General features: G+C 38.6%; 1 protein-coding gene across 9 annotated transcripts in view; it reads left to right on the top strand.

Annotated features, from left to right (window-relative positions):
• The window catches only part of PDE1C (phosphodiesterase 1C), a 316,420-nt gene that overhangs the window by 14,751 nt on the left and 274,496 nt on the right, over positions 1-27,173 (top strand). For 8 of the 9 annotated variants that reach the window (XM_048075555.2, XM_066992242.1, XM_048075558.2 and 5 more), the window contains exons 2-3: positions 19,397-19,447; positions 25,660-25,831. In XM_048075555.2, the coding sequence (XP_047931512.2) occupies positions 19,397-19,447; positions 25,660-25,831 (223 nt within the window). Of the gene's footprint in view, positions 1-14,535; positions 14,556-19,396; positions 19,448-25,659; positions 25,832-27,173 lie in introns of those variants that run through there. The other variant, XM_048075560.2, reaches the window with a different exon arrangement.

The raw sequence follows: 27,173 nt of genomic DNA, 5'->3' as shown, positions 1-27,173 counted from the left end.
AGAGTATTGTGAAAGGATTTTATTGAAAAGAATTGCAAAAAGATCTGCTAATTTCAGTTGGATTGAGGCTGGGATTTGCACAAAGAGACTAGTGTTGACATTGAATTTAGGGGGAAAAGCATGGCATTGCACTCTTCAGTTTGAAGCTTCTCTTACAGAGGTTTTGAAAGTATCCTGTGCAAGGTTTGTGCAGTTTCTCTCTTTTCCCTCCAAGCAGCAGGGAGTCTTTGACAAGGGCCGTGAGAAGAGGTTGCTTGTCACCAGGACTGTGTATGCATTTGGTATGGATGCTGGGGAAGGTAAAGAAATAACATGGCAACAGAACAGAAATTTAACAAAGGTATAAATGACCAAAGGTATAAGGCAGCGAGGACCTGGTACCTGAGGAAGCTCCAGAAGGATGAGACCATTATTTGAAAAGTTACTGCTTACAAACTTCACTTAGTTGCCTTCTGTGCTATGTTGTGTTGGCACCTTAGTTTATAAGATTTCGTGAGGAAACATTAGAAGTGACATGTAGGGAAAGACAAATGGGACAAATTACACATTAATAAATAGAGTCAAGTCTTTGCTGAGGGAAAGGTGGAACATAGTGCAGGCTTTGCAGCACGTGCTTCTCTGAGTGCTACTTAGGTGTGCTCTGGGTCACCTCTGGGCTTGGCTGATGGCTGAGATCTCTGCCTTGCAGGGGAGAAAAGGAGAGCAGGCGTCAGAGGGACTTCCTCAGGAGTTCTTCTGACAGCCAGAGGGCTAAACCCAGTTTCCCCAGGGAACATAGACTGAAATAGAAGGGCAAAGGAAATGGTGTTTAATTGGTCCCTATTGAAAACAACGGGATTGTTGCCTTGTAAAACCAAATATTTTGTGAATGAAGCTTCCAGGGACTGCATGTTTCGGAGTTCCTGTAAAATGAACTCTCCTGGGAGCTGGTAAGTAAGCCAGAGCTCACAGCATGTTTCTTTTCTCTGCTGAGTATGACCTGTCTGTGCAGAGGAAGATATCTGATGGAAACCTGAATGGATAGCATGATGGATCTAGGGATGCATGCAGATTAAAAGTTAAAATGGGATGCTGTAAAAGGAAAGAGGCAAAACACATAAAATTGCAAGTTCATTTCTTCAGGAGAAAAAACAACAAATAATAATAATAATAATAAAAACAACCAAGCAGAAATGCCTATTTCTCCCAGCCATGCTCTTACTTATTCTGCTGTGAACTCAACTGAATTCAGAGGCAACATGTCCTCTTTTCTATTTGGTTTTAGGAATAGGCCTATTAAGAGAAAATGCAGGCAGAGTATACTGCTGGAAATGCTGGTCTGACCTACAGTTAATTCTTAGCCACGATGCCCAATAACTGGAAGTCTTTTATATGTGGCCCAAGCTAAAGACTGCCACATTTTAGCAGTAAAAATAGCACTAGTTAGTAGGAATAATAGCTCAGCATTTTATCCATTGTATTCACTGGAACACAAGATGGGACTTCATTGGAACTTCAGTGACTCCATTTTTACTTTGATTATTTATAGCTAAATGAATGGAAAAAAAAAGAGTTATGTCAGCCATTTTCCTTATTGCATTGCATCTTTGTTAGTAAGCAGACTAAGCTGAAGTGTTTGGTTTTATGGATTACCATAGAGAGCAATTCAGTCTGTCAAATATTGCAATTTTCACACAGGATGGGAATCAGAGATGTTATATATCCCAAAATTGTGTTCTACCTAATGTATCTAGAAGACACAATGTAAAGGAGGATCACAAGCCTTTTGTGTTTCCAGCTCCAAAGGAGTCTCAACTGTGTTCAGCGCAGCTTGCAGATGTGTCAAAAGTGGAAAACACACAGAACCACACAATAGCTGAGGTTGGAAAGGACCTCTGGAGGCCATTGGGTCCAACCCCAAGATCAAGCAGGGTTACCTAGGGCAGGTTGCCTAGGACCATGTCCAGATGGCGTCTGAAGTTCTCAAAGGAGGGAGAGAACCTCTCTGGGCAACCTGTACCACTGCTTTCCACCTGCACATTAAAGAAGTGATTCGTTATGTTCAGACTGCACCTTCTGTGTTTTGGTTTCTGGCTATTGCCTCTTGTCCTGGCATTGGGCACCACTGACAAGAGCCTGGCTCCTACTTTTTCTTTTCCCTTCAGATACTTATACACATTGGTAAGATCCCAACTGAGTTTTCTCTTCTCTAGGATGAAAAGTTCCAGGTTTCTTAGCCTTTCCTCACAGGAAAAATGCTCCAGTCCCTTGGTCATCTTGGTGGCCCTACGTTAGAGCCTTTCCAGTATGTCCATGTCTCTTGTACCCTGAGCAGCCCAGAACCAAACCCAGCTCTCCAGGTGTTGTCTCACCAGTAGAGGGGAAGGATCACCTCTCTTGACCCACTAGCTGCACCACTTCTAATGCAGCCCAAGATGCCATTAGCTTTCTTTGCTGCAAAGACACATTGCTAGCTCACGTTCAAGCACTGGCCTTCTCTCACCTAATAGAAAGGCCAGGCCTTGCATTTGCAGATGGCCCTCCCTTATGTACCCCTGTGCCAGGGAAAAGCTGGGATCAGGAAAGCACAAATGCAGTGAGAAATCATGGCAACACACAGATAGCCCACCTCATCTGAAGTATCCCAGCTGGAGAAAGGTATTTTTAGGTGGTGCTCCAGCCCCTCTCCAGCCATGAAACCTACCATGGCATTAAGATATATGTTAGAAATGATAATATTGGACAGTTCTGAGAAGGTATGCGTGAGGAACTGCATTGAATACTGGATGACCTCTTATGTTCTGTCTTGTGGTGCTTATTGGGCAGTATCAGGTCAGAGGTTTATTATGAGGCAGTTGAAAAAAACCCAGGGCAATGAGGAGTAAAAGCCAAAGGACTGTGGTTTGCTTTTGATTTTTTTTCCCCCCTCTTTGAATGTTCTTGTCGCTACAGTAGCCTAAGATACCTTTGCTATGGATACAAAAGCTCTAGCTATCTTAATTCTTCAGGAACAACTTGTTTATAGCCTGATTGTGCTAAAATCATAGAGGTATGCTGTTTTTGATGGCTGCTGAAAAACTACCACTCTGTCTTCATAATGGAAACCAATTTTGAATGCTCCTAATGATATGGGAGCTGAGGCTCTGCTTTTAGGTGTGACATGAGCACTTAAGGACTTGCACCTCAGTGATCTTTAAAAGGAGGACTTGGGGTACTAAAGCATTAGCTGCTTTTGTATCTTAGTACTGCTGTAGAGTAAAGGCTGCATCCATCTTGCATTTCCAGGTAACGGAAAGATCTGTTTGGCTGAGCAGGGATGCCATTGTAATACTTTCACTTTGAGTACCTGCTAATAAAGTGCTTTGGAGCTATTGCATTTCCTCTGCACTAGAGAATCATTTGATTTGCCACATCACAGTTTTATGACCAAGATCAGAGTTGGCAGGTACATGTGACTGAGACAGTTTGTTGTTCTGTGCTACTTTTATGGATTCAGTCATTTTCAAAGCTAGTCCCTTTGGTGAGCAGGAAAGCACAAACCTCACCTATCTTGGGGTCTAAGCATCTTATCTTGTGTTCCTTCCATTTCCTTTAGCTCAATGACCTTTTATTTTATTTTATTTACTTATTTATTTATTTATTGAAGACAGCTCTATTTCATCTCTGTGTGGAACAGTAACGTACATTTTTTCATATTTTTTGGTGTTCAGCGGGGGAATAAAGGTGCCGATGAGAAATTCACAGGAGGCCTCATTTACTAGCATTACAAAATTTAAATCTGAAGGATCACACCCACAAGAGCTTATTGTCAAACTGTGCTCTTCCAATGGAAGAAAATGTTTCCATGGTAACTTTCTAATGAGTCTGCTTGAAAACCTTTCCAAGAAAAACTTTTTTTTTTTTTTTTTTCCAGTGGATTAGACATTTGTGAGGTCAAGTGGCTCCTTTGCTGTAGGTACACCTCATGTAATATTATTTGTGGTTTTTACATGGTCCAATTATTTTCAAGGAGAGAGCCTCAAAAATAATCTGTAGAAACAGGACAGGAAACCAGGTCAGGGCAGGATTTCACCTAATTTAAGACATCCACCTCTGAGGTAAACATATTGGATTCCTTTATAATCAATGCAGAGAAATAGATTCTTGCAGGGTGTTATTCATCTGACCTATTTTAGACATCAATGTCAGGCTGAGCTGAGTCATGCACTAGAATTGCCATTTTCTTTCCATTGACTACAGAGGGAACCTGGATGACTACATTGCATTGTAGATATCTACATCAGTAGAGAAGCCCCTATCCCCAGATACTTTTGCAATCTAAAGGTCTAGAAAACATGCTTTTAGAGAAAAAGGTGGAATAAATGGTTACACGGTCTAAAAAAAAAAAAAGGGATGTGCACATAAATCTTCTAATAATTAATTTGAAAAGAATGGAAAAGGAGTGAACTGGAGAAAAGTAATGGCTTAAATAATTATTGTAAGGATAGCAAGGCACTGATGTTTCACAGAGAAGTACTGATATTTTTCTTCTTTTGTAGAAGCACTCCACAATTTGTTTCATATCCCAGCACCCTACAAGTTCTAGCCTTATACTTTAACAGACAGGTACTTACTGATACAATTTTCCTGTTGTTGAGGCGATACACAGATATGTCCTCCTTTTCTTTCTTAAGGACGTTTTAAACACAAAGCAAAACTACAGTTAAGCAAACAAAAAACAATGGAATAGCGGAATAGGTTCTCTTTCTCTCTTTTTTTTCCTCCCTTCATTGGAAAGTATGGTTGTTTTCAACAAGGGCTTTGGTTCTGGTAAGGGGCTGGCAATGAGTTTTTTTTGTCTAGAGCACAAGAAGGTTCACACAGTATTTGAATGGAAGTTGACTCTGACGAAGATAGTTTGTAGAAACTACTAACTACATGATTTTTATCACTTATCTGATATTTAACTAAGTGCTTCATAGGATATCAGAAGGAGATTTTACATGGTTCAAAACAATCAGTAATGATATTAAAAAAGGAAAAAAAAACCTTTTTTTTTCTTTTTTTTTTTCTTGTTCTTCTAGTTTACCTGTTGTAGTAAGAGCAGTACATGACAGAGAGATAATTTGAAATATGGTAGTGGATGTTATTATGTGTTTTGCATTTTTTTTCTTTACTGATATAAATAAATGTTTTTCTTATCAGACCAAAGTTTCTTAACCAGTTCAAGGTGGTCTAAGCAGCTGGCACTACTGAAATCAGTGGTTTTTTTTTTTTCTTTTTTTTTTTTTTTTTTTTCCCTAGTGTCAGAGGAAGAGCTTGGTGTGGGTTTGGAAATAAATGGAAGATGAAAGGATAAGACTACTTCTTTTGGTCACAGCACTAACTTAGTGTTGATGAAAGCAGGAATCCACTTAGGTGATGCTTGTGTGTTTTGACTGCTTTGTAGTCAAAAATGTCCTTGGCCAGTAGTTGGCATTTGTTAGTAACACTAAGGGTGAAGTTTAACTATCATTCTATATTTACCTGAATGTCTAAATATCACAAAGCATCATTTAGGGGCTAACGGTGTTAGAACAAGACTATATTTTGGTCTTGTTTTTTTTCCTTAGGGCAACATTGGAAAACCAAGGATGTTGTCATTCTTTTAATGATATTAGATTTTGGTGGGAAGTCTGGGTCTAATTCCTGTGAAATCATTAAATATAATCCAAATAATTTGTGTGGGCTTGATGTGTGTTATTCCACGTGCTCATAGTGGAAAGAGTATTTAGATTCATTGCAATGACCACCTGCTATTTGCAGAGCAAGCTGTTTGTTAATGGACTCGCTGAAAGGAAATTTAGCAATCAGGATGGCAAACATGGATGCTATTACTCTGCTGGGCATGGAGCTACTTCAACTTGTACATACACATACTTGCACATACAGCTGATTTTCTTCTAGAAAGAAGGGGGGAAAAAAAGACTTTTCTGTTTACAAAAGCATGTGTTATAAATCCTGCCAGAACTTCTGTTTTCAACATCTGAACTGAGTCATTGTCTCTAAAGCTTTATTTTGCAGTATACTTTCCCAAATAGAAGAAGAAATATTCATAAACTCTGGAAGTGTCTTTTTGGTTTGGTCACTGTCCTCTATTATTCTACGTGACCCAGAGTTTTGTTTCATGACTTGGTCACAATGATGACGCGAGTAACAAATGTCTGCCTATTTCTGCAACACTGAAGTTTGCCCAGAAGTTAATTTTTCTGAATTTTGGACTGCCAGCTCAAAATGTATTTTGAGTTGGTGTAAGTTTTAATCAACGTGTAATGTGACATAACTTTCTTCTTAAAGTGTTTAAGCCCTTAAGCAGTTTTTTATTCTTTTTATTTAATTTTTATTTTTTTTAATTCAAAAGTGTTCAGAGCCTTCATTTGAGAGCAGAAGAGGGTGTATGTAAAATCCAGTAACATATGTTCTGAAATATTTTGAAACTGCAACTACATAAATTGATGTGTCCTAGCTCTTACTCTTTCTGGAAAACTTTTCTTGCCTCAGAACACTGAGTGAGATTTATGTACTCCAAAATGCCACAAATACCATGCATCAACATGCAGAACATCAGATGGAGCAAAGCTTTGCTTTGCTGGATCCTCTTTATAGAAGAAACCAAGTGGGAAGGAAGGAAACTGCCAAAAATTGCTTCCAGGTTTTAAAACTCCAGAAAGGCGGATGCATGGAAAGTTTGAAACTGCTTCCTTAAACAGGGCCCAAAGACTTCTTATTCTTCATCAGTGAACATAGAGATGTTAGCAGAAATTGGAGAAAAAGATTTTTGCAACTGAGTTACTACAAGGACCATAGTACAGTTTGGGGTGCTGCAAACAGAAATGCCAAACACTGTTAAATGTGATATGTACTGGGATGCTGGTTATGGATACTGCTGTTTCATGGCAGGATGAGAGTTTTGGGGGGGACTAGAGGAGTTGTACAGGGACCTTCCACTCATGGCTGGTGGGGTTTATTCAGTGAATGTCTGTAAAGTTACATGCACACTCACTTAAGGTGGATCTGAAGTGGAGGGATCCCAGCCAGCTTCAGGCTGGAAGGTATCTTCTGCTCATATTATCACATTATTACACCCAATCTAATACAGCTGTCTGAAAGATTGCTAGTTTTATAAATGCATTTTTTTTTTCCAGTAAGATTTTTTTTTAACTTTGATTAAATACTGACAATTTGTTAGGGACAAAAGCACTATAAAAAGTAATACTGTGGGATTTATCTATTTTGATTCTAAGCTAAATATGTTTAATATGTATATTAATGTTCACAGACTGAGCTAAATCCAAGTTGCAGCATGTTTCACTGAGGTTCTTGATTTCTAATGACTTTGCTTGTACAAATGTCACCATCTGGAACTAGCTCATGTGACTTTTTATATTGAAGGAACAGACTGATTGCATTTAGAAATCTGAGACAGTAGATTTTCTTGCGACATTATGTTACACTGTCATGCCAAATTTCAGTAAGGGGAGATTTGTTCAGATTTCATCTAAAACTAATAGCTACAAAATACGCAATGATTACCCAATGAGGCTCTGGCACTTGGTTCCTTCATAGGAAATCAAAACAAGAAATGCTATAGTTGGGCAGATGCTAGTTTTTCAGCATTTTTTTTTTAATGCAGCTCTGCTTGAAACTTCTGTATCTTAAAACGTAATTAAAAATGAAATTTATTTAAACTGAGTATATTAAAACCATCCCATTTTGGACTGAAAGGGCACTTCAAGTTCAAGTGTTTAGATAATAATCTATTATATCTGCGGCTCTAGTCTGGGAGACTGAATCCTTTTGTGGCTGACTACAACCACAGCTGAATCTGGTGACAATTCAAGGAGCTGTGATACAGAGTGTTTGTAATTGTTCTTCCAAAGTTTCTAAAGCTGTCAAATTTTAGAGTTCAGATTTCCTTACATCTGAATTGTTGTGCCTACATCCTGGCCTGAATCCAGGGATCCTGCTATAAATAGGTTTCTTCAGAAAAGCACTGAGAGATTAGAAGTCAAGCCTTTTTTTTTTTTTTTTTCCAGACCTAAAAAATGGTTATTATTCTTGTCCTCGCTCTTACTGTTTTCTTGGGAAGAAAATGGCCTTAGAACCATGCAGGGGAGCTCCTCACCAGAGGAGGGTTAGGTGGGTGGGAAAGACTTGCTGCTTGCTGGGTGTGCTGTGGCACAGCGAGGTTGTCACTGCAGGTAATGTTGCTCTTGCAACATTAGGTAGGAGAAACCACTCCTTTGCTGCCTGGCTAAACGGTGAATGTGGCCTCCATGCATGGGCAGGAGCCCCACTTGGTGGCTTCCTATGCAGGTACCAGGGTAGGACATCTAGAAACGGCAGTTGTCCCCCACCCTTTGCTAGATGGAAAGCAGTTCTCCTAGGTCTTCTCTGTACAGTGATGTGTTTCTTGTATTTTTTTTTTTCCTCTCCTTTGCTTATTTCTCTGCTGTAAGTGAAACATTTTGGATTGCTCCACACATTGCAAGGCAATAACAAGAATGGAGATGAGGGGTGAAAAGTATCCCAGAGGACGTGGAGGAGGAGGAACTGAACTATATGCTGGAATAGTTGTAGGTCAGAGTGTACCAGGTAATTGCTGGTGAGATTTTACTGAGCAAGGAAATATGGATTTTTGCCAGTTTATTCATTTCTTCTAATTTCTTCCATGTACAAAATCCTCCTGAATCACGGTAAAAGTGCCAAGTGTTATCTCCTTACAAAAAGTACTGATTTTTTTCCTCATAGATATTACCGTGTCTGGTTGCTAGCTGTGTGAGTGTAACAAAATCTAGCAAATCTGTTTTAAAAACACGTCCCATGGTGCAAAAAATGCATTGTTTGTATTTAGTTCTTGCTGGAGACATAATGCCATGAAAATGTGAGGGGAAAAAAACAACTTTGTTTTGGAGAAAAGTCATTATGAAGTAGTATTTGAAAGGTTACACAAATTACTTCACATTGGGCTTGTGAATTTTTATGTGTTGTCTTTGGTCTTTCTAGGCATCAGCTATGCTGTTACCAGCCAGGAACACCATGAATCCATGAGTTTTTTGAAATCCCTGATGGGAATGTGGGAGACAAGGCATGAAATGCCAAGATAAGGGTGTTACTGAACTTTAGTGGGGTTAAAGTCTGGTTTCCTGCAACATTACATTATCCCTTTCTTTAATGAGCTGACAACCCAGATCTGAACATCCCTGATACCTGTTGGGCTGTGAGTATGCATTTCAGTAGAGAGTCATGAGTTTGTGGTAGCATGGGGAAGTACTTTTGATTCCGGATATATGTAGAATGTTATGTAATAATAATGTTTTTTATAAAATAATACCTCCCCTTTAAAAAAACAAACAAACAAACAAAAAACAAAACAGAACCCAACACCAAAAAAAAGCCATATGGAGTGGCAATGGAGTGATGAAACTGAACACGTTCTCTCTTCTTAATGAGGCTTGTTTTTTGCTGTGTGATGGAGTACAGGAAAATGTGCTTGAGCCCTGACCTGAGCTCTCTGCAGCGTGACTTCTCTTTCTGAATAGAACAGGCTCATTGATACCTAGAATATTACAGACTAGTGGGACTGCAATTAAGAAGTAGCAGTGCTAAAAGTGGGTGTGACTTTGTGCAATAGAAAAGACGGTCCTTTTTGAGGTGATGAAAAGCAAGTTCTGCTTTTCCTGACACCCACATGGTCCTTTTGTTTTCAGCAGGCTTCCCACCAGCGCCTCTGCAAGCCTGTTCTTAGGTGCAACCAAAAGCAGAGTTTTCTTTTTATTATTCCCTCACCGCAGAGGCAATTCTGCTTTCACTGAATTGAATGGAAGTTTGTGAGTAAGGATGATGTTTAAATTCATCCATGGTGCTACAGTAGAGTTCATGCATCCGTGCCCATCTTCGATAAATGTCAGCTATGTGATGTGGTTTGCTCTGAAGTGACATCTATTGAATTGGAGAAGACCCAGGGGAGAACATAAACTGATGACACAAGTTTTGAACGACGGGCTTGGGAACAATAGATGCACATGTTTATAGAGCACATCTCTTTCAATCTCCTTGGAGGATTTTCCTCTCGTATCTTGAGTAGGATGGAAATCTTTTCGGTCTGGTGGATTTGATATTTTTAACTTCACTTTTTATTGTGTTGTGGATAAAAAATGAATGCAATCTTCTCATTTATGTCCCCTTGTTACCCACTGGTCCACAATGAGTGAGGCTTTCACATCTGTTCCACACCTCTGCTAACACTGTGCCAGCCTTGATCTGGTAGAATGAGAGGCACTGCTGAGAATAATGCTAGCAGCTTCCTGCCTCCTCGCTGCAGGCTTCCTCCATTACACGGGCAGGCTTTCTACAGGCTGCATGTTAGGGAGACGGATTGCTACAGTCCTTGTTTTTAGAGGTATCTAAATGTTCTTTTAGGAGCCACTTACTGTAAATTTCTCTCCTGAAATAATCCCAGAAACATTTAAGATTTTGTAGAAAGTCTTTTGAGGCACAGGAAGGTATGTTCTTTCTCACTTTTAGTTCAGAGTCTCTGTGAAGCCTTGGTGTCATCCTTTTCATGCCATGTTTGAGGGCTACTGGTTCTACCAGGCAGGATGCCCTGCTGTTGAATTAGCCAGGTACAGCACAGGGTGCTTGGTCTGGCCATGGCTCATATGTGTTTGAATAGACTAGGATCAGAAGAGTAAATTTCTGTTTACTTGAGGATTTGTAATAATGACTGTGGCAGTTTTGACCTAATACTGCAAGCACTTTAAAGCCATATACTTTTTTATTCAGTGAACCAGTTAGGGAATCTGTAGAGCACAGACTTATTGCACTATAGTATAAGATTTAATATAGTAACAAAGCAGTCTTCATGGCTGTTTCCCGCCCACCAAGATATCTTTGTTTCACAATGTCTGTATTGGAATGACAATGCTATTAAATGCAACACGAATATTTGCTAACTGAAGATATTTTTACAGTACTGATCCCTCTAATATCAAGGTAGATGTAATGATAGTCATCTGTGCACTTCTGTCTGTCTACGCTATGTTTAGTTAACTCATGGACTGGAGAGTGATTTCAGATTATGATTCATGAATTGTTATGAAGGGGAAAAGTGGATATGGAAATAGCAGGAGAGGCTGGGAGTTTAAGTTTATAAATAATTATAGCATCTGACAGTCAATCTGATCTCAGTGAAAACTCCTTGTTAACAGTGCTAAGCATTGGATCTTGGTGAATGTTCAGGGTAAGGTGGGAGAAGGAGCTAAGCTAAGCTGTATTTGGATCTTCCCTCCAGTTGCATTAACTAACAGTGGATGAAACCCTTCTTGTAAAGAAGCACTTTTGAAACTCCCTTTAGACTTTGAGGGTTTTTGCTTTTTCATTTATATTAATATATAGTCTCTAAAATATTTGTCCATGGGAAAATATATTGATCTATGTTTTAAACTTAATAAATAATGTTAATATTAACTACTGCACAAAGAATCTCTATTGTCTTAGAACCACTAGATGAATATTGTTAAAGAACTCTGTGTAAGGGCTGGAATAATTTAACTACAGTTACTCAGACATCACAGTGTATTATTTTTGTCAAAAGAATTGGTGCTGACTTGGAGTTGATAATGCTTATGCAAGCCCATTTTATGAAGCGGAAAAGCATGGGTAAAACAGGTATCTTAAAGGTGATGGGGTTCAATCTGAGCCTTACATCCCAGGTGAAATTTTATAAATCAGACAACCAGATAGCTTCATTTTGAACTGGCATTTATCTAGGATCAAGTTAGGGACTAATGCCATTGCACAGTTTAGGGTTGATTGTACACTTCCTTACTTTTTTAAAATATTGAGTTTTCAACTTAATTTGTACAGGTGACTGTTAGCTCTAGGACACACTGTTTATGCTGTAGAACGGAAAAGTCCACAGGCTGAAAAAGCCTTAATTTTCAAGCAAAAATCAATATTTTTCATTGGATAAAAAATTGAAACTTTAGAATTTTTTTATAACTGTTCACACATTCCACTCAAAAAGCAGTCTGTTTCTGTAATCACCTGTCTTTTCAGTATAACTTCTTTGACTGTGAAAGCACACTATTGAAATCTGTTGCTAAACCACTGGATAATGCATCTTAAATTTACAATTCCATCAAAGTGGGAAAAACTGCTTCTTTTTCTTTGTTTATGTTTTTAATTAAGTACCTCTACTGTGAGTAACTTGAAATTAGTCCTTTTGTTTAGATCATCCCATTATCTAGAGCGATATAATAGCTGGTGATTTAGTAGTGTTACAAGGGTGCACAGGCAGCTCTCTGATTTCTGTTGCTTAGTTTTCAGTGCTTGAAGTAAACGCTTGAAATTGAGAGTGTTTCAGTAATCTCTGCACTTTTTCTCATGAACTGACCCAGTGTCACTGGGAAAAAGCGGAGTATTTCTACTGACTTACAAAGCATTCATAATTGGGGCTGTAGCACTTCTAGGGCCCACCTGCATGAGGAAGCTGATTTCAAAGTGATGTGACTTGATGTAACCACATCATAATCAGTGAGGTATAAGGACCATATCTGAATGAGAAGCCGGTATTTAAAAAACCTAAGAGCTGCTGAACTGAGACAGACTAAGGCATGTGCCATCCTGTGGGCCGTTTCAGGTGGTGGCCAGAAGTACAGGGTGATCAGGTTAATTTATAGCTGATTTTTTATCAAAAACAGCAGGATAGGTGATGCTGTTCAGGAGAATGTCTTGCTAACACATCTGATACCATTTCTCACAGCTGTTGGGTGATACTCACTATGGTATTGCTTACATGATGATTTTTCTAACGGAATTGAGCTAGAAATCATAGTAGCCTTCATGGGCAGAATCATCTTCTAAAAATCTTGTAGCTTTGGTTTTGCATCCGCCTGTCTTAAATTCAATGCACAGAAATATATGACACAGACCAACTTTCCAAGTGTATAGTTACCCTCAGGAGAAAAGTGTGAGTGGGTTTGCTGCAACAGGCAGTCTGTTACAGCTACCAGAATTAAGAAATCTCAGCTGAATACAGAAGTCAGCCTGGATATTTCCAGAAGAAGACAAAAGTTGAGGTAGCTTCACCACTTTGTAGTGGTGAACGTTTTTATTTATACATATGCATGTATGTTTATAAATATATATATATATAAACATATTTTCTCTTCCATCACCTTCTGATTCACTGAGTTAGGAATAAGAGAAGCTTGAGACTTGTGTGAGCAGACCTATTTTTTCTGTGACCCTGGGGAGCTGAGGGGTATTAAATCTACAGAATATGCATTAATAGTTTAGATAGATTACATAGGTCTGCTGCTCAGTTTTGAGGTTAGGAATACGTACAACATGGGCCTTTGTGTGCAGAAGGTGGGTTTGGTCCAGCCAGTTGCTGCTGTTTGGGGTTATTTTCCCTAATCTCCAAAGCCCAGCATCAGTGTCCCTCTAGTCCTTAAGTGCTAGTAGGGTCATATTTTGCAAGTTCAATGTTTGTTTCTCTGTCTCTAAATAAAATTTGGCTAATGCTCAGAGTATTGTTCAGTTTTGCTTCTTTTCACACAGATATTTTGCACCAAGTTCTCTGTTACAACTCCTCTGTGTACACCTTGCCCTTCTTGAAAACATTTCTGTGGCTGTCAATAACATGCAGAAGCTCTGAAATCTGTGCCTGTAGTGAGGGTCCCTTCAAAGGGAGGCAACAACGGTCTTCAGTTCCCTGCAGGAAAAAAGTGCCTTCCACTCCAGAAGCAGCTTTCCCAACACAAGTGCAGTGTAAGATCCTTTCATAAGGAGAATGAATCATCAGCCGTGTGTGGTGCTCCTCTCCCAGTTAATGAAGGATGACAATGTTTGGTGTACAGTGTAGTTGCCAGGCAAACAGCAGCAAAAATATCCATTAGAAGTTATTTTGGGAAATACTGGGTAGAGTATGCCTCTTGGTTATTACTTATAAGTCAAGATTTCAGGTTCCTGCCTTCCAGAAGTATTTGGAAACACAGCTTTTATTTAGAATGTTTCATGATCTTCAGATTAAATCTGAGACTTGTATTGTTCCTTTTGCAACTAACACAGTTGATCTATGACTGAATTGTAGCGACTGGTTCGAGTCTTTAGTCCAGAGTTGTCCTCTAAGGTTTCTGATCATGAAAGTGATGCTGCAGGTTTTTATAACTTTTGTGACTTTGTGTTTTATAGTATATGTTTATACTGCCTGTGTTATTGATGCCCACAGCATGAGCAATTCAAACCATATTAAGTTAGTGGTGTTTCCTGTGTGGTAGTGGGATTCAACACTATTATCCAGAAAACTCTCTGGGTGACTAACTCTGGAGGGGCCTAAGTAATCTCTGTCTCAGTAATGTGAGCACTGGCTCCATGGTTGATACATTTGGAGTTTATACAGTGCTTGATTAAAAACTCTGAGAAGCAGAATTTTCTATCCTGCCACTGAATGTCTCATTACTTGCATGGTCAGTGTCTTTTCTTATCTCTTTATCAGACTCTAAATCTTGTCAAGATGGGATTTCTTATGAGGAACCTTAACTTCTAAATGGGTAAGAAAGCCACCAGAAAAGCCGTCCTTTGGTGGTATTGTGCTTCTGATCTCTGTGTGTGGGATTGATCTTGCTGAAAAATTTTGTTAATGACTGACACACAAAAAAGAAAGTGATGAATATTGTGGCTGGTGACACAAAGCATTGCTAGTACAGAGGAGGATCTGAATTTCTAACAACACAACTCAGATGATGGTCTGGGCTAACAGCAAGGGATGGAATTTAGTAGTGCAGAATGAAAGATCATGCTGGTGAGGACTTAATAAAAAGAACTTTGCTATGGCCGGAGAGTCTGTTAATTTGATGGGGCAGGTGGGTGTTACAGCACAGCTATTGTGTGGCTAGGCAAGAATATGGTACCATAAACAAATATTCAAGAAAATGGGAAAATGAATTGACACTGAAGAGGTCCAGTAAAGAGGGGGAGGAGGTATGACAATACCTGTTCTGTAGGAAGACAGAACTAAAAGATAATGGTGTTTATAGTCCACAAAATGATGATGAAAGGGGGAAATCCAGGCTTTCAGTGCAAAAGTCAGAGGAGGATTAAGCACCAGAAAAAAAACAGAAGTACTTCAGCTTAAAGATATTGCTGGTGCGAGAACAAATTGATATAAATTGACTGTGAGTAAGCTTATGCTGGAAATTAAATGGTAGGTCATAACCCACACTGCAATCAGTTTCTGGCAAAGTCTTATGAGATACGTGATCATAAAAAAACAAGCTATTTTAAGATAGAACTTGATAAGTTTATCAAACATGTAAGAGCATTACAGTCTTTTAGAGCAAAACCCCCTGGACTTCCCAGAGATGACCTTACTTTGATTTGTCTGTGAAAAATAGACACAGTTATCTCCACAGTTGTAGTACTTTTATTCTCCTGAGTTTTAAAGGAAACGATTATCAAGAGAGGATATGTAAGTATGAGTGGATATGTAAGCATGTTAGGGCAACTCAGAAGATTTTTTTTTTTTTTTTTTTAAGATATGCTATACAAAACATGTACCATTGGAGGAGAACTTTAAAAAAGTCCCAGGGAAGAGTTTATTCAGATGGTGTGTTCAAAGCAAATTTATCTGCGTATCTGTTTTCACTTTATCTAATGTATGTTTCCTCTTCCTTACACTTTGACAAATTTACCGGCAGCATGAAATATATAGTTAAACCCATCTGACCTTTGGTTGATTTACAATAAATAAATAAAGTCATCTTGAAAGGGATGTGTTTACTGTTGGGTAAAAATACCATATTTTCTTCAACCTCTCACTTGTTGAATCGTAAAATATAGACGATGCTCTATTGTCTAAGTCTGTCAGACTTAATGAGTCAATACTATGAAGTGGTATATTTTTCTTTGCATTGTACTAGAAATTTGACAAAGGATCCTTGAAAGCTAAATTGGCTGAGGGGGTGTACTGGTGAAATCGATACCTGCTGTAGAAAAAAGTGGCAAGCTGTAGGAAATAGTTTTAACAGGGCACACATTAAAAAATGAAGACTGCCTGAGACTCTAAGTTGGCATATGGTGAATTTACATATGAGTGATCCACATTAATCGAAGAACTGATCATGCCTATGAAAATATTTTTATAACCACAAGGCAATATTCTTGAGATTTTCAGGCAGTTATAATATGATATAACACATTTGAAATTGAATAAATTTGATTAGGCCTGGTATTTTGTTGTCTACTTGGACAAGTGACCACGAACAGCATGTGTTTCATTCTAATGGGGTACCTGTTGTATATTTCCTGCCTGTCACAGCTGTCTTTCTGAAGGACTGTTAAATTACTTACCAGCTATCTACATGTTGTTATACCTATCACTGTGCTTTGTGTTTGCTTCCACATTAGAATGGAAAATAACTTTGAATGTTTAGTAAAAAAAAAAAATTAAAAAAAATGTTGGGATGGAAACTGAAGAAGGTCCTATCCACTTAGAAGGATAAAGCAAATTTAAGAAGTGCTGATAGTCATATCTAATCTGAGGTGAAAATTGGCCTAGATTTCAACACAGAAGTGTACGGTGTGGCTGGAGAGTAGGCATATCTGAAGAGACAGCAGCAGGTGTAGGAAATCCTTGGAAATACCAGAAATCATCTTTGATGTGGTTTGTGACTTACTTTCTCAGAAACTTATTTCTCTAGTTTCATTTATTCATACCTGCTTTCTACCAAAAGCTTATTGCTATTAATAAATATCAGTAAACAGGGGAAAAGATTTCAAGCCTTCCTGGAGAAAGTCTTTCTTCATATACATGCCACGTGTATAGGTCTGTAAGTTCCTCATGTCTTCACAGAACCCTGTAAGACAACTGTAGGATGTATATGCAGAAGTTCCATAGCGGAAACTGCATCAAGTAAAATCTAAGATACACAAACTATATGCAGAAATGTTCCTAAGATACACAAAATATTTGCAGAAATGTTCCTCACATTTTGCCTCTGAATCCCTCCCTTTCTGACTACAGGGTTAAACACATCTGAGATCTCACCTGTGTGCACACCTCACTGGTCCCATACAATTCCTGGCAGCAATTAACTCACTTATTCCAGAAATCTTGCCAGTTGTTTATGATCAACAACCATGGTGCTTTTATATCCTTCTCATGGCTTTGCTGGTACCTGTACCTCTGCTCTGGATGACTGTACACCAGACAGAAGGGCATTATTCTGTATATTACACAATCTGATGTTTGGAAAGTAAAAAGCATGTGGTCTGGAACTGGAAAATGTTTATTTCTGAGGTAATTAATGACACCCGTTGTGTTGGATGCTGGGACTATGTGAGCTGAGCTTCCCAAACACAGATGTTGGATGGAGTGCTCTGGAACTCTCGTTTCCACATTTGGCTGGTAGGTGGCACACAGCGGAGACCCCGTGTGCACCTGAAGCCCCTGGTGACCAGGGATTGCCATCTGCTACGAGAGCAGAGGGGGGAATAGCGCACGTGTGGCCCTTAGTAGGCACTTAATTGATCTAGGTTCACCCAATGCCCCAACTTAAACATCAATACATGTTACAATTTTACCTAGGCTCTGCTGTGATGCAGAGGTGCCTAAGGCTGCAGAATGGACTAGTCCAGCCCACCTGGTGCAAGCTGGCAGCACTGAGTTGAAGACAAATCTTGGCTGCTTGCTCTTTACACATTGGCTATAGCAGTGTTTTCTGAACGTTTTGTCCCTACAAAAATTGTCACAGTTCTCCATCTTACTGGGCTCGTCTCTTTTGATTCCTGCCCCATGAAGGATGCTGCTGCCTCTCCTTCACCATGCCATCACCTCAAGCAGACCTAGACTTATCTCTGAAATTATGAAGTGCTCTGGACCTGCTGAACTGTGCAGTCACTCTGGTGTCTCTGGTTGGTCCTTTTTTTAAAAAAATAATTTTTCCGATCCTTTTAAGACTTTTTGAGGTCCCTATGGAAGAAGACATTTGTGACTGCACCCATAAAATCCGAGTTTCCCAATCTCTCTGGCTGGCTGGTACAAAAGGACTTTTGCAGTCCTTATCCTGCGCCAATGAGAGGTACAGAAAATTACCCTCGCTTGGCTTTCCACACCTTTAGAAAGCCGCGCGTTTTAAGGGCACCATCTACTGGCTAATGTGAGCAAAATGATGCACTGATTTGTTATCGACTCCCTTTATTCACTAAAGTAATGAGTGCTAGAGCCACTATTATCAATGGGCAAAAGATTGGATTGTAAATAGTGAAAGCTGGAATGGCACCAGGTATGTCTGAAACAAAACCAAACTGAAGTTGACAGCCTTAAGGTCTGTTAGAATCAAATTTCCTCAAAAGTCTTTTCTGGCTTCGAAAAGTCCATTATTGTTTAGAGTACATCATTATCTTGCTAGGGATTTATGAATCTGTTCTGGCCATGTTTTGCATCCCTTTGTGGGATTTCTTAGCTTGGTCGGTCTTGTCTCTAGAAAATAGAATTTTTAAAGAAAACAAGGAATTGTCAAGGTTTATGTGTACAGTCATAATATGTTCTCCTCCCTTTTGACCCATCAATGGAGTTCCTCATGATTATTCTAGCTCTAAAAAATAAGTCATGGGGGGTAATTTATCTCATTGATAACTTACCCTTTTTTTTTTTTTTTCCCTATAGTTTAGTGTTGTGAGAATCCCAAAATATCTTCTATGCACTTGACTAACTGTATACTGGCTGGGTCACATAAATATTGAGAGTTATGGCAGTCTGAACCTGAGGCAGAAAAAAGCAGAATTCATATGGGGTTGTTTTTAATCCTAGGTAACATCTATAAGCAGTTCCAAATGCTACAGGATTCCTCTGTGTAGGTCCTTAAATTTCATATAACTTGCTATTAAAGGATCCTCTGGGCTAGTGTATTTCCTCATGTAGGCAGAAAAATCTTTTTTCTTACTGTACTCCATAAAGTAAATGGGTAAAATGACATTTTGTTTTGGACTCAGGGGAAAAAAGTATGATATGAAATAGAATTTATAAGGATGACTGTGGTTATATATTGCTATGAACTGTAAATAGGTAGTGTTTAAATGTTAGGAAGTTGTGATTCAATTATAGCGTGGGACAAGACAATGTCTGCAGGTACCTATAGCGTGTCATGCTGACTCCAAAAGCAGAACTGAACTGGACAGACATATAAACATGCAAAGAAACATATTTGGTGGCTTAAAAAAGAAAAAAAAGCAACTGAACTGTGTGCACATGCTTATGCATATATATCCAACTGTTGTTACTGCAAACAGTTGTCTCTCCTTTATATGCACGAAAATTTGTATTATTATCAGTCTTAGACAATGCAACTTTTAAATGTAATGTTTTTTATTTCTCCATATTTTCTCCTTCCAGTTGCAAATGAGACGGGTGACAAAAATGCACGACCACTTTCACGATTTGCCCGTAAGTAGCCTTTTTTATTTTAACTGGGTAAATTGTCTATGTATGGTAGAAATAAATATATTCAGTAAGTATTTTAATCTCATATTATGGCTACCCTATTGTTACGGTTCATTTACAATACTAAACTGAAGAGCTATAGTATAGAAACATCTCTTACAGAAATCCAGTCTTTCTAAACAGTGTTGATGCAAATTTAAAAGAGTGGAAGGCTTTGTGGCTATATAGCTGTTTCAAGCATAAAAGGTTATAAAAACATGTCACAAAAGCAGCTGAAGTTGACCACAGGGGTTACAAAGACTTGGGTTAAGCCTTAGAAATAGCATACTGGAAACATGTTCAAACCATAATTATACTTCATCACTGTTTGCATCCCATGGCAGGGTTGGGAGCTAAAGATATGGCTTGGGGTTTGAAATGAGTGTCCCAGATTTGAACAAAACAAAGGGATGCATCTGGTAACGTAACACCAGGTGAGTGTTAATTTGACCATATTGACCATTAAAAACAAACGTAACAAAACATATAGGATCGAAGAGGAAGATTGGAAATCCTGTTCATAACTCATGCAGTTTCATAATGCTTTGTGATCACTTAGCAGGGAAAAATCCTCTTCTCATTATTAAAAGGGGGCATTTGCCATCATCATCGGTGTGCGTGGTACAGGCCAAAACATCGATTTACATCTACCGTGCATTATTTGGCATAGTCACATGATGGCGCTCCGAGCATATAGGCAGGGAGAGCGAAGGCCACAGAAGAAACTGCTGTGGGTATAAAATCCGTCACACGCAGTGATTTACAGGGTGATGGAACAGATTGAACAGGACTAAGAAAATTATACTAGCATTCCTTATGCCTGACTTGGGGTTTACTTTCCTTCATGTTGTAGACTGCAAAGCTTAAAAAGGGGCTCTGTCAATCACTACTGGCTGGTTGAATGCTGAAAATATGCATCACAAGGGAGAACAATGTAAATGTCGATATTTTCAAGTTCTTTTTCACTCTTTTTGTCCATTGTGGTTCCTAAATGCTAGTTTTAGGCTTGGAAGATTCAGGCCAAATACCATTTATTTCTAGATATTTGAGTTACGAGGACTTCATGCTGCAGTATTGACTGACTAGGTCAAACATAATGCCATATTTCGAACTCAGCTTGCATTCTAGTTCAGATTTTGGCATTCATAAGAATGTGATTTTTCATAATTGTGTACAGGGTGTAGGTCTGAGATGCAGGAACAACCAGGTTGTGTTCCTGCTTTAATCTTAGCTCTCAACCAGGTAGCCAAGCCTTATTTGCAGAGGTACTGGTGACTTGCATTACATGGAAGAGAACTGACTGGTGGATGCTGTCAGAAGAATGAAAGCAGAGGAAACCCCCTTGTAAGGCCTCATTGTATTACCTGGTGCTGCATGGGATTAAGTGAGGAGGTGAGATCAAGGCCCCAGGCTGCCTGGCAGTGATAGAAATACAGTGCAGAGGTGAATACTTAGATTAAAAACTGCGTAAGGAGGTAGCAGCAGAGACCTGGTATAGGGATGGAGAGGGATAACTCAAAGTGTTAAACAGACCTTCACTATTAGGATTTTAATTTAGTGATTTGGGAGTCAGGCTGAGGATATAATGATACAACTAAAGGATATAATGGTGCAATTAAACTGAGGATATAATGATATAATTAAAGGTTGGACTAGATGATTAAATGTTGAACTAGATGATCTTAGATGTCTTTTCCAACCTAAATAATTCTATGATTCTAACTAGTTTATCATAAGGTACAATTAATGGTGACTGTGGTCATGAATAGGATAAGGTATAACTCTGTGGGAATGGCAAGGAAAAGTAGAATATGAACTGTTATGAAAAGGAAGGAAATATCTTAGGCATGTGCTGAATTAAATGGGTAATCCCAAAATCTATGCTGAGAGCACTATAATCTACTCTGCCATACCATGTTTTCATCAAACAGTCAGTGAAGTGCGGACCAAACATTCAAAAACATTCTGGCTGGTGAATCGCAGAAAAATTGGCAGTATTTGAGGACAAGGTGTCAAGCAGTAACTGAAGTGATAGAGGATTACTATTATCCTTGTCATCTGGTTCACAAAACTGAGACCGGGTGTTTTCTAGGACTGACCGTTCCACTTGAATGATTAGTTTAAAGGCAATTACTAACTTCACCCTCACAGCAGAGAACAGGACAGCGTTGCTCTGTAGCAGCTGCCCATTTGCAGTCAATGCTAAAACTCAGATTTCGGTGGGATTGCAGTTAGGCTGATCTTATTTCCGTTATCTACCTTTCTGTGCATGAAAGCAAATGACAGATATCCTACAGAAATTCAGATGAGCTGTGTCCACTGTGACTGTTTCCCACAGCTCTCTGGTGTACGTGGCTGTTTCCAGTTTACTTTGGGAGGAAACAAGAAAAAAAGGTTGCTGCTGTTGAGCAGGACAGTAGGAATGCTGGCTGTGTGGTATCCATGTAGGAAGACTTGTAGTGTAACAATATTTTCAGAGTATATGAAAGTATTTGCATACTTACTGTGTCAAGTTTACCACACAGTTTAAGCAGAATTCTGCATTTTAGATTATAGCACTTTAATCTATTTTGCTTTTGCCTCTAGCTCAACTCTAATTATCTTTGACAGGGTATAATAAAATGAAGGAGAAGTATTTTTGCAAATGTTTACACTTACCACAATGATTTGAAGTTAAAATTGAGTTGTTAAGCGTTACTCATTCCAATGCTAGAGCTAGCCAATCTTCCGTTCTCTTAAATATCCAGCTCCAGCTCATTCAGCAGACTTTGAGTTTAAGCACTTACTACATAGTGGATCTCTCACTGTACTGTCTTGCTACAAGTCCTATTGTGTCATCAGTATTTGAATAGTTGCAGCTGTGGGGATTTAGGTCCATCAGGCTTTCAGCATTTCAGGCAGCTGGAGGCTTCTGGCTGATGTATGGTCTAGCAGGCCTGTTAAGCAAAACACTCATTTGCTTGAATGTACTTCATCTGAGTGAACCGTGGGCAGGCTGTGAATGCTGGTTAGGACGGGTAGACATAGCATTTCAGTGCTCTAATGAGTTTAGTTAATTTGTGTTGGCTGATGGTGATCTTCAGGAGAGCTAAGTGTATAGCTAGGTCTACAGCCTGGATCTTATTATAGTGAAAAATTATGTGAATGAATATCCACACTGGAGGAACAAGGGCTGCGGGTCTATGTACAGACAGTGTAGAGAAAAACAATGTATATTGCAACAAGTACTTGTTTTTCTTACACTGACATTATTTAAAGCAAAGCAAAAAAAAATTATTTGACTGTATGGCTTTCAATGGCAGTTTGCTAACCTGTCACTGTTGGTTTTCAGTGGTAGCGTGTGCCTCGAGCTACTTGTATCTAATAAGTGCAGGAAGAGATGAATATGTCTTTTTTCTAGATCCGTGGAGTTCTCCTGCAATTGACAAGCTGGAGTGCTTGTGGAATAAAAGAAAGGGTATAGCTGTGAAAATAAAGAGAAGGTTCAGGTTGGGGAAGCTTGGCAGACTCTTTGGAGTTATTGCAGGAAAAAACCTCAAAATTATAAATGTGGCTTGAGAGCCTCTTTTCCACAAGATACGTTTTTAATAGTATGCAACAGTTTTTTTCTGCAAGTGTTGATGTCCTGAGTTTTTTGTCTTGGTGTGCAGCATTTATGGCTGGATGACTACTTGTTTGTCTTTGTTGACCTTAGCTTAAAAGAGCCTTAAAAATCTGTTTCCAAGTGTGCCTATGTGTGCCATACTTTTGCAAAAGAAATGGTCTTCTCAACACATTATAGGGAGTTGCACTATTTTTGGCTATGTCAGAGATGGCCTGTATGGTCAGTCAAATAATTTAAAACTCCTGCATCCTTTATATTTCTACTTATGAAATAGGTACACAAATGCTTAAATATTCAAATAAAACTAAGAAATGTGGGGAAATTTGGGTGGTGCTCTAAAGTACAGAAACAGTAGCATAACAAATGCTTGAATGATATAGATGTACTGATGTTGCATTTAATTCTGCAGCTGTTGCGTATAAATTACTTGGCTTTGGACTACCTGGTGTGAGTATTAATTTTTCTAGCTATTGTTAGACACAACTCAGCACAGAACACCAAGGTTACTTGTAAATCTTGGTAAATATGGTCCTTGCATATTAAATAGCTGCTGACAATTAAGAGCAAAGAAGCACACAGATATGAAGTTTTCCTGAGTAGCTGGGAAATATTCTGAAAATTATTTTGGGTTGGAGGAGATAAACGAGAATTCTTGCTTTTCTTCTGTCTGCACTATTTAGGCTGTGTGAAAACAAGATATGTAAGACAACTAGCAAACCAAGCCTGCCACTACCCATTTGTTGCAGCAGATATTGCTACTTCTAACAGTATTTTCTCATAATATAATCTCAGGAGACATGGGATAACAACTCTGCTTTTCAGTTTCCTCTCATGTACTGTGTATGTCAAACAACATTTAGCCTTAATCCATGTATTTTAGATCCATTATTTGCTGCTTAATTGTCTCTGCTGGACAATTACATGAGTGCCAGGAAAATATTTCAAAGTGTTATCTGTATGGTCTTCTATTAAAGTCAGTTGCTGACTTTAGAAATATTCCATTTGTCAGAATATTTTTTGTTTGTTTTGCGTAGTAATAAAATGTCCGTAGAGAAGGACTACCAGAAGAGCTGGTACTTCTTATTATTTTGGAATCCAGTAAGCTCAATGCTCATGGCACTTCTATTTTGGGAAGTCTCTTAACTGAAATCAGGATTTCAGTACTTAGCTGCTCTTGGAAGCTGCTAACTTTGCTTTAAAGTTAGACTATGATACAGGTGGTCTGTATGGGAATATCACAGGGGTTTTCAGAAGTGCCTAACTTATTCAGAAGCCTTTTGGAAATATGAAATATGCTTTTTTAAATTTTATGAAATATAAGTCATGTATACTCTTCTTGAAAGGCAGGGAAGAGAGATCTGACTGAAGGGTGCTAATTGTACTTTGTCAGTGGAACTACATTTCTAGACAAGAATGGGTTTTGTGAATGACAAGCACAAGGCACCTGGTGACACTTCTAAATAAATGTAAAAAAGAACATCCATAGCAATATTTTGGCATTTGAATGTCTATTGAAAAAAGCTGAAGTTTCAACAGAAAGGAATTATGTTTTCTAGTACTAGTCCTTCAGTGATATCTTTAATCTGTAATTTAACCATCATTAACTTGAGTCAATGAAAGTCAACAATTAATTTTGAATTGATTTGGTACTTTTTTTTTTTTGGTTCTTTCATTTAAAATACTGCCATGACAATACATGCTAAGCTATAGTTCAAATATAATGTGAAGAGGAAGCTTTTTGTCGACACATGAAAGCCTCTTGGTCTGCAACCAGATCTTTTTACGGGTAGCTGTTGTGTCTTGACTCTGGTAGGCAGCAAAGCCCCACACAGCTCACTCCCTGTGGGATGGGGGAGAGTATTGGAGGGATAGAAGTGAGAAAGCTTGTGGGTTGAGATAGAATTTAATAGGTAAAGAAAAAGCTGCACACACCAGCAAAGCAAAATATGGAATTCGCTCACTACTTTTCATGGACAAGTCAGGTGTTTAGCTATTTCCAGGAAAGGAGGGCTTTTTCATGTGTAACAGTTACTTGGGAAGACAAACACTGCACCTCCAAATGTCCATCCTTTCTTCTTCCTTCCCCTCATCTTTTATTGCTGAACAGGACATCGTGTGGTATGGAATATCCCTTTGGTCATTCTGGGTCAGATCTCGTGGCTGTGACCCTTCCCAGCTTCTTGTGCACCCTCAGCCCACTTACTGGTGGAGCAGTGTGAGGAAGCATAAAAGACCTTGATGCCCTCTAAGTACAGCTCAGCAACAACTAAGACGTCTGTGTTATCAATGCTGTTTTGGTCACAAATCCAAAACATAGTGCCATGTGGGCTGCTATGAAGAAAACTGACTCTATCCCAGCCAAAACCAGTGCAGAGGCATTACAGTCTTGGATTTTAAAATGACCAAATGTTAGTGCTTATTTCCACTTTGAGCTTTATTTCGGGTTTTCAGGCATAATCCCAAAATCTGATGATGCAAAGGCAGAAAGATAGCAGAGAAAGATATCTTTGTTTTCTAGACTGCTGAATTACTGGTCTATGAGTTCATTTTCCTTCTCACTCTGTTTCTGCAGGGTCTAAATCACAAAACTGCTTGTGGAACACCATTATTGGTGGGCTGACTGGCAACCTCAAGGAAAGACCAAAGCCCACCATCATCAGTGACCCGAGACCTCCTGAGGAAATCTTAGCAGATGAGCTACCACCAGTGGACAGTCCTGAAGCATTGGTGAAAACATCTTTCAGGTCTGGTGATATGAGTTTACTTTGTTTATGCTTGAGAGGATATTTTTAAGACTGTCTATAGTGTGAATTTGGCGGGAGAAATCAATACTGAAAGATTCTGCAATGCTGCTTAGCTTTGTATGGAACAGGAGTGAAAAAAGAGGTCCATAAATAATACTGACTGGACATGTCTTTTTTCTCAGCCGTCTTAAAGTATTATGGAAAAGAAAGATACAAATACTGTAACTACTGAAAATGGTCAACAAAGGCAGCTCATTATATGGAAATTTCTTTGAAGATTGATATTGTTTCATTTGAAAGTGCTTTAGCGAAGAAAGCTTGCACTTTAGGTCAGATGATGTACTTTACTGATGCAAGGGAGTGTTAAACCTTTCTCTGTTGATGTAATGTCTTGAGAACTGTCTAGCATTAATTTATTTTGTCCAGGAGAAGGATGCTGGGCAGGGGCTTGCAAGCAAGCAATTGCTGCTGTTGTAAAGTATGAGATATATCAATTGCTGGGTTTTCTTCTCATTTAATCATGTGGATGTATAGTTGTCAGATGTTTCTTGACATGTTTTCTGAAAATAATTTTCACAAAATAAGGTAAAATGGAGAAGCTGTGTGCATGTGGTGGATCTTTGATGAAAACATGAAAATTGGTGTGCCCAGAAAAAAGTTTGTGGCAGATTTTGATTTTTCCAACTGCTTTTGGAGTTTTGTTTGATGTTGAAGAAAAATCCTATGCTCTAGTTTTCTTTTATAATCGACATGTATGAAAGCAAAAAGTGATTTTTGCTTTGGATAATTTTTTCTGTGCTGAAGTATTTTTCTTATACCTCAGTCTGTCAAACTTATTTCAGACTTCATATAAACATTATTTTGAAGATACTTATTTATTAAGTTATTATATTAGGTAGTAGTTTGATATCTTGTTTATAGTGTTTTATGTTAAAAAAAAGAAAAAAAAACACCATCAAGTCAATTTATGTCAGCTTATATAAATCCTGTAATCTTATAGCAAATTATAGTTCCTTAATATTTCTATTGAAATGATTCAGGACAAATGTTCCAGAACCTGGATCCTCCTTTTATAATGACCTGTGACATTTAATGATTTTTAAACACTTTTTGATTCTGGTATTTGAAATCTATTTCAAGTGCTCTTTTTAGCTTTCATTTCTCATAAATTCTGGGCAGCAGCAATCCTTATGTTGCCGTCATCAAGATAATTCCAACCATTTTATATGACAAAATAATGTCACAGCATTTCAAATGGTATGATTTGATTATCTGTGTAGGGGTGACTCTTGGAAGAAGTGAGCTCGTAAATAGCATAATAAGGACTGATGAATTGGAAAAT

Source organism: Anser cygnoides, chromosome 2, assembly GCF_040182565.1.
Source record: "Anser cygnoides isolate HZ-2024a breed goose chromosome 2, Taihu_goose_T2T_genome, whole genome shotgun sequence".
In the NCBI taxonomy this organism is placed as follows: Eukaryota; Metazoa; Chordata; class Aves; order Anseriformes; family Anatidae; genus Anser; species Anser cygnoides.
This window is presented reverse-complemented; position numbering and strand designations above follow the sequence as displayed.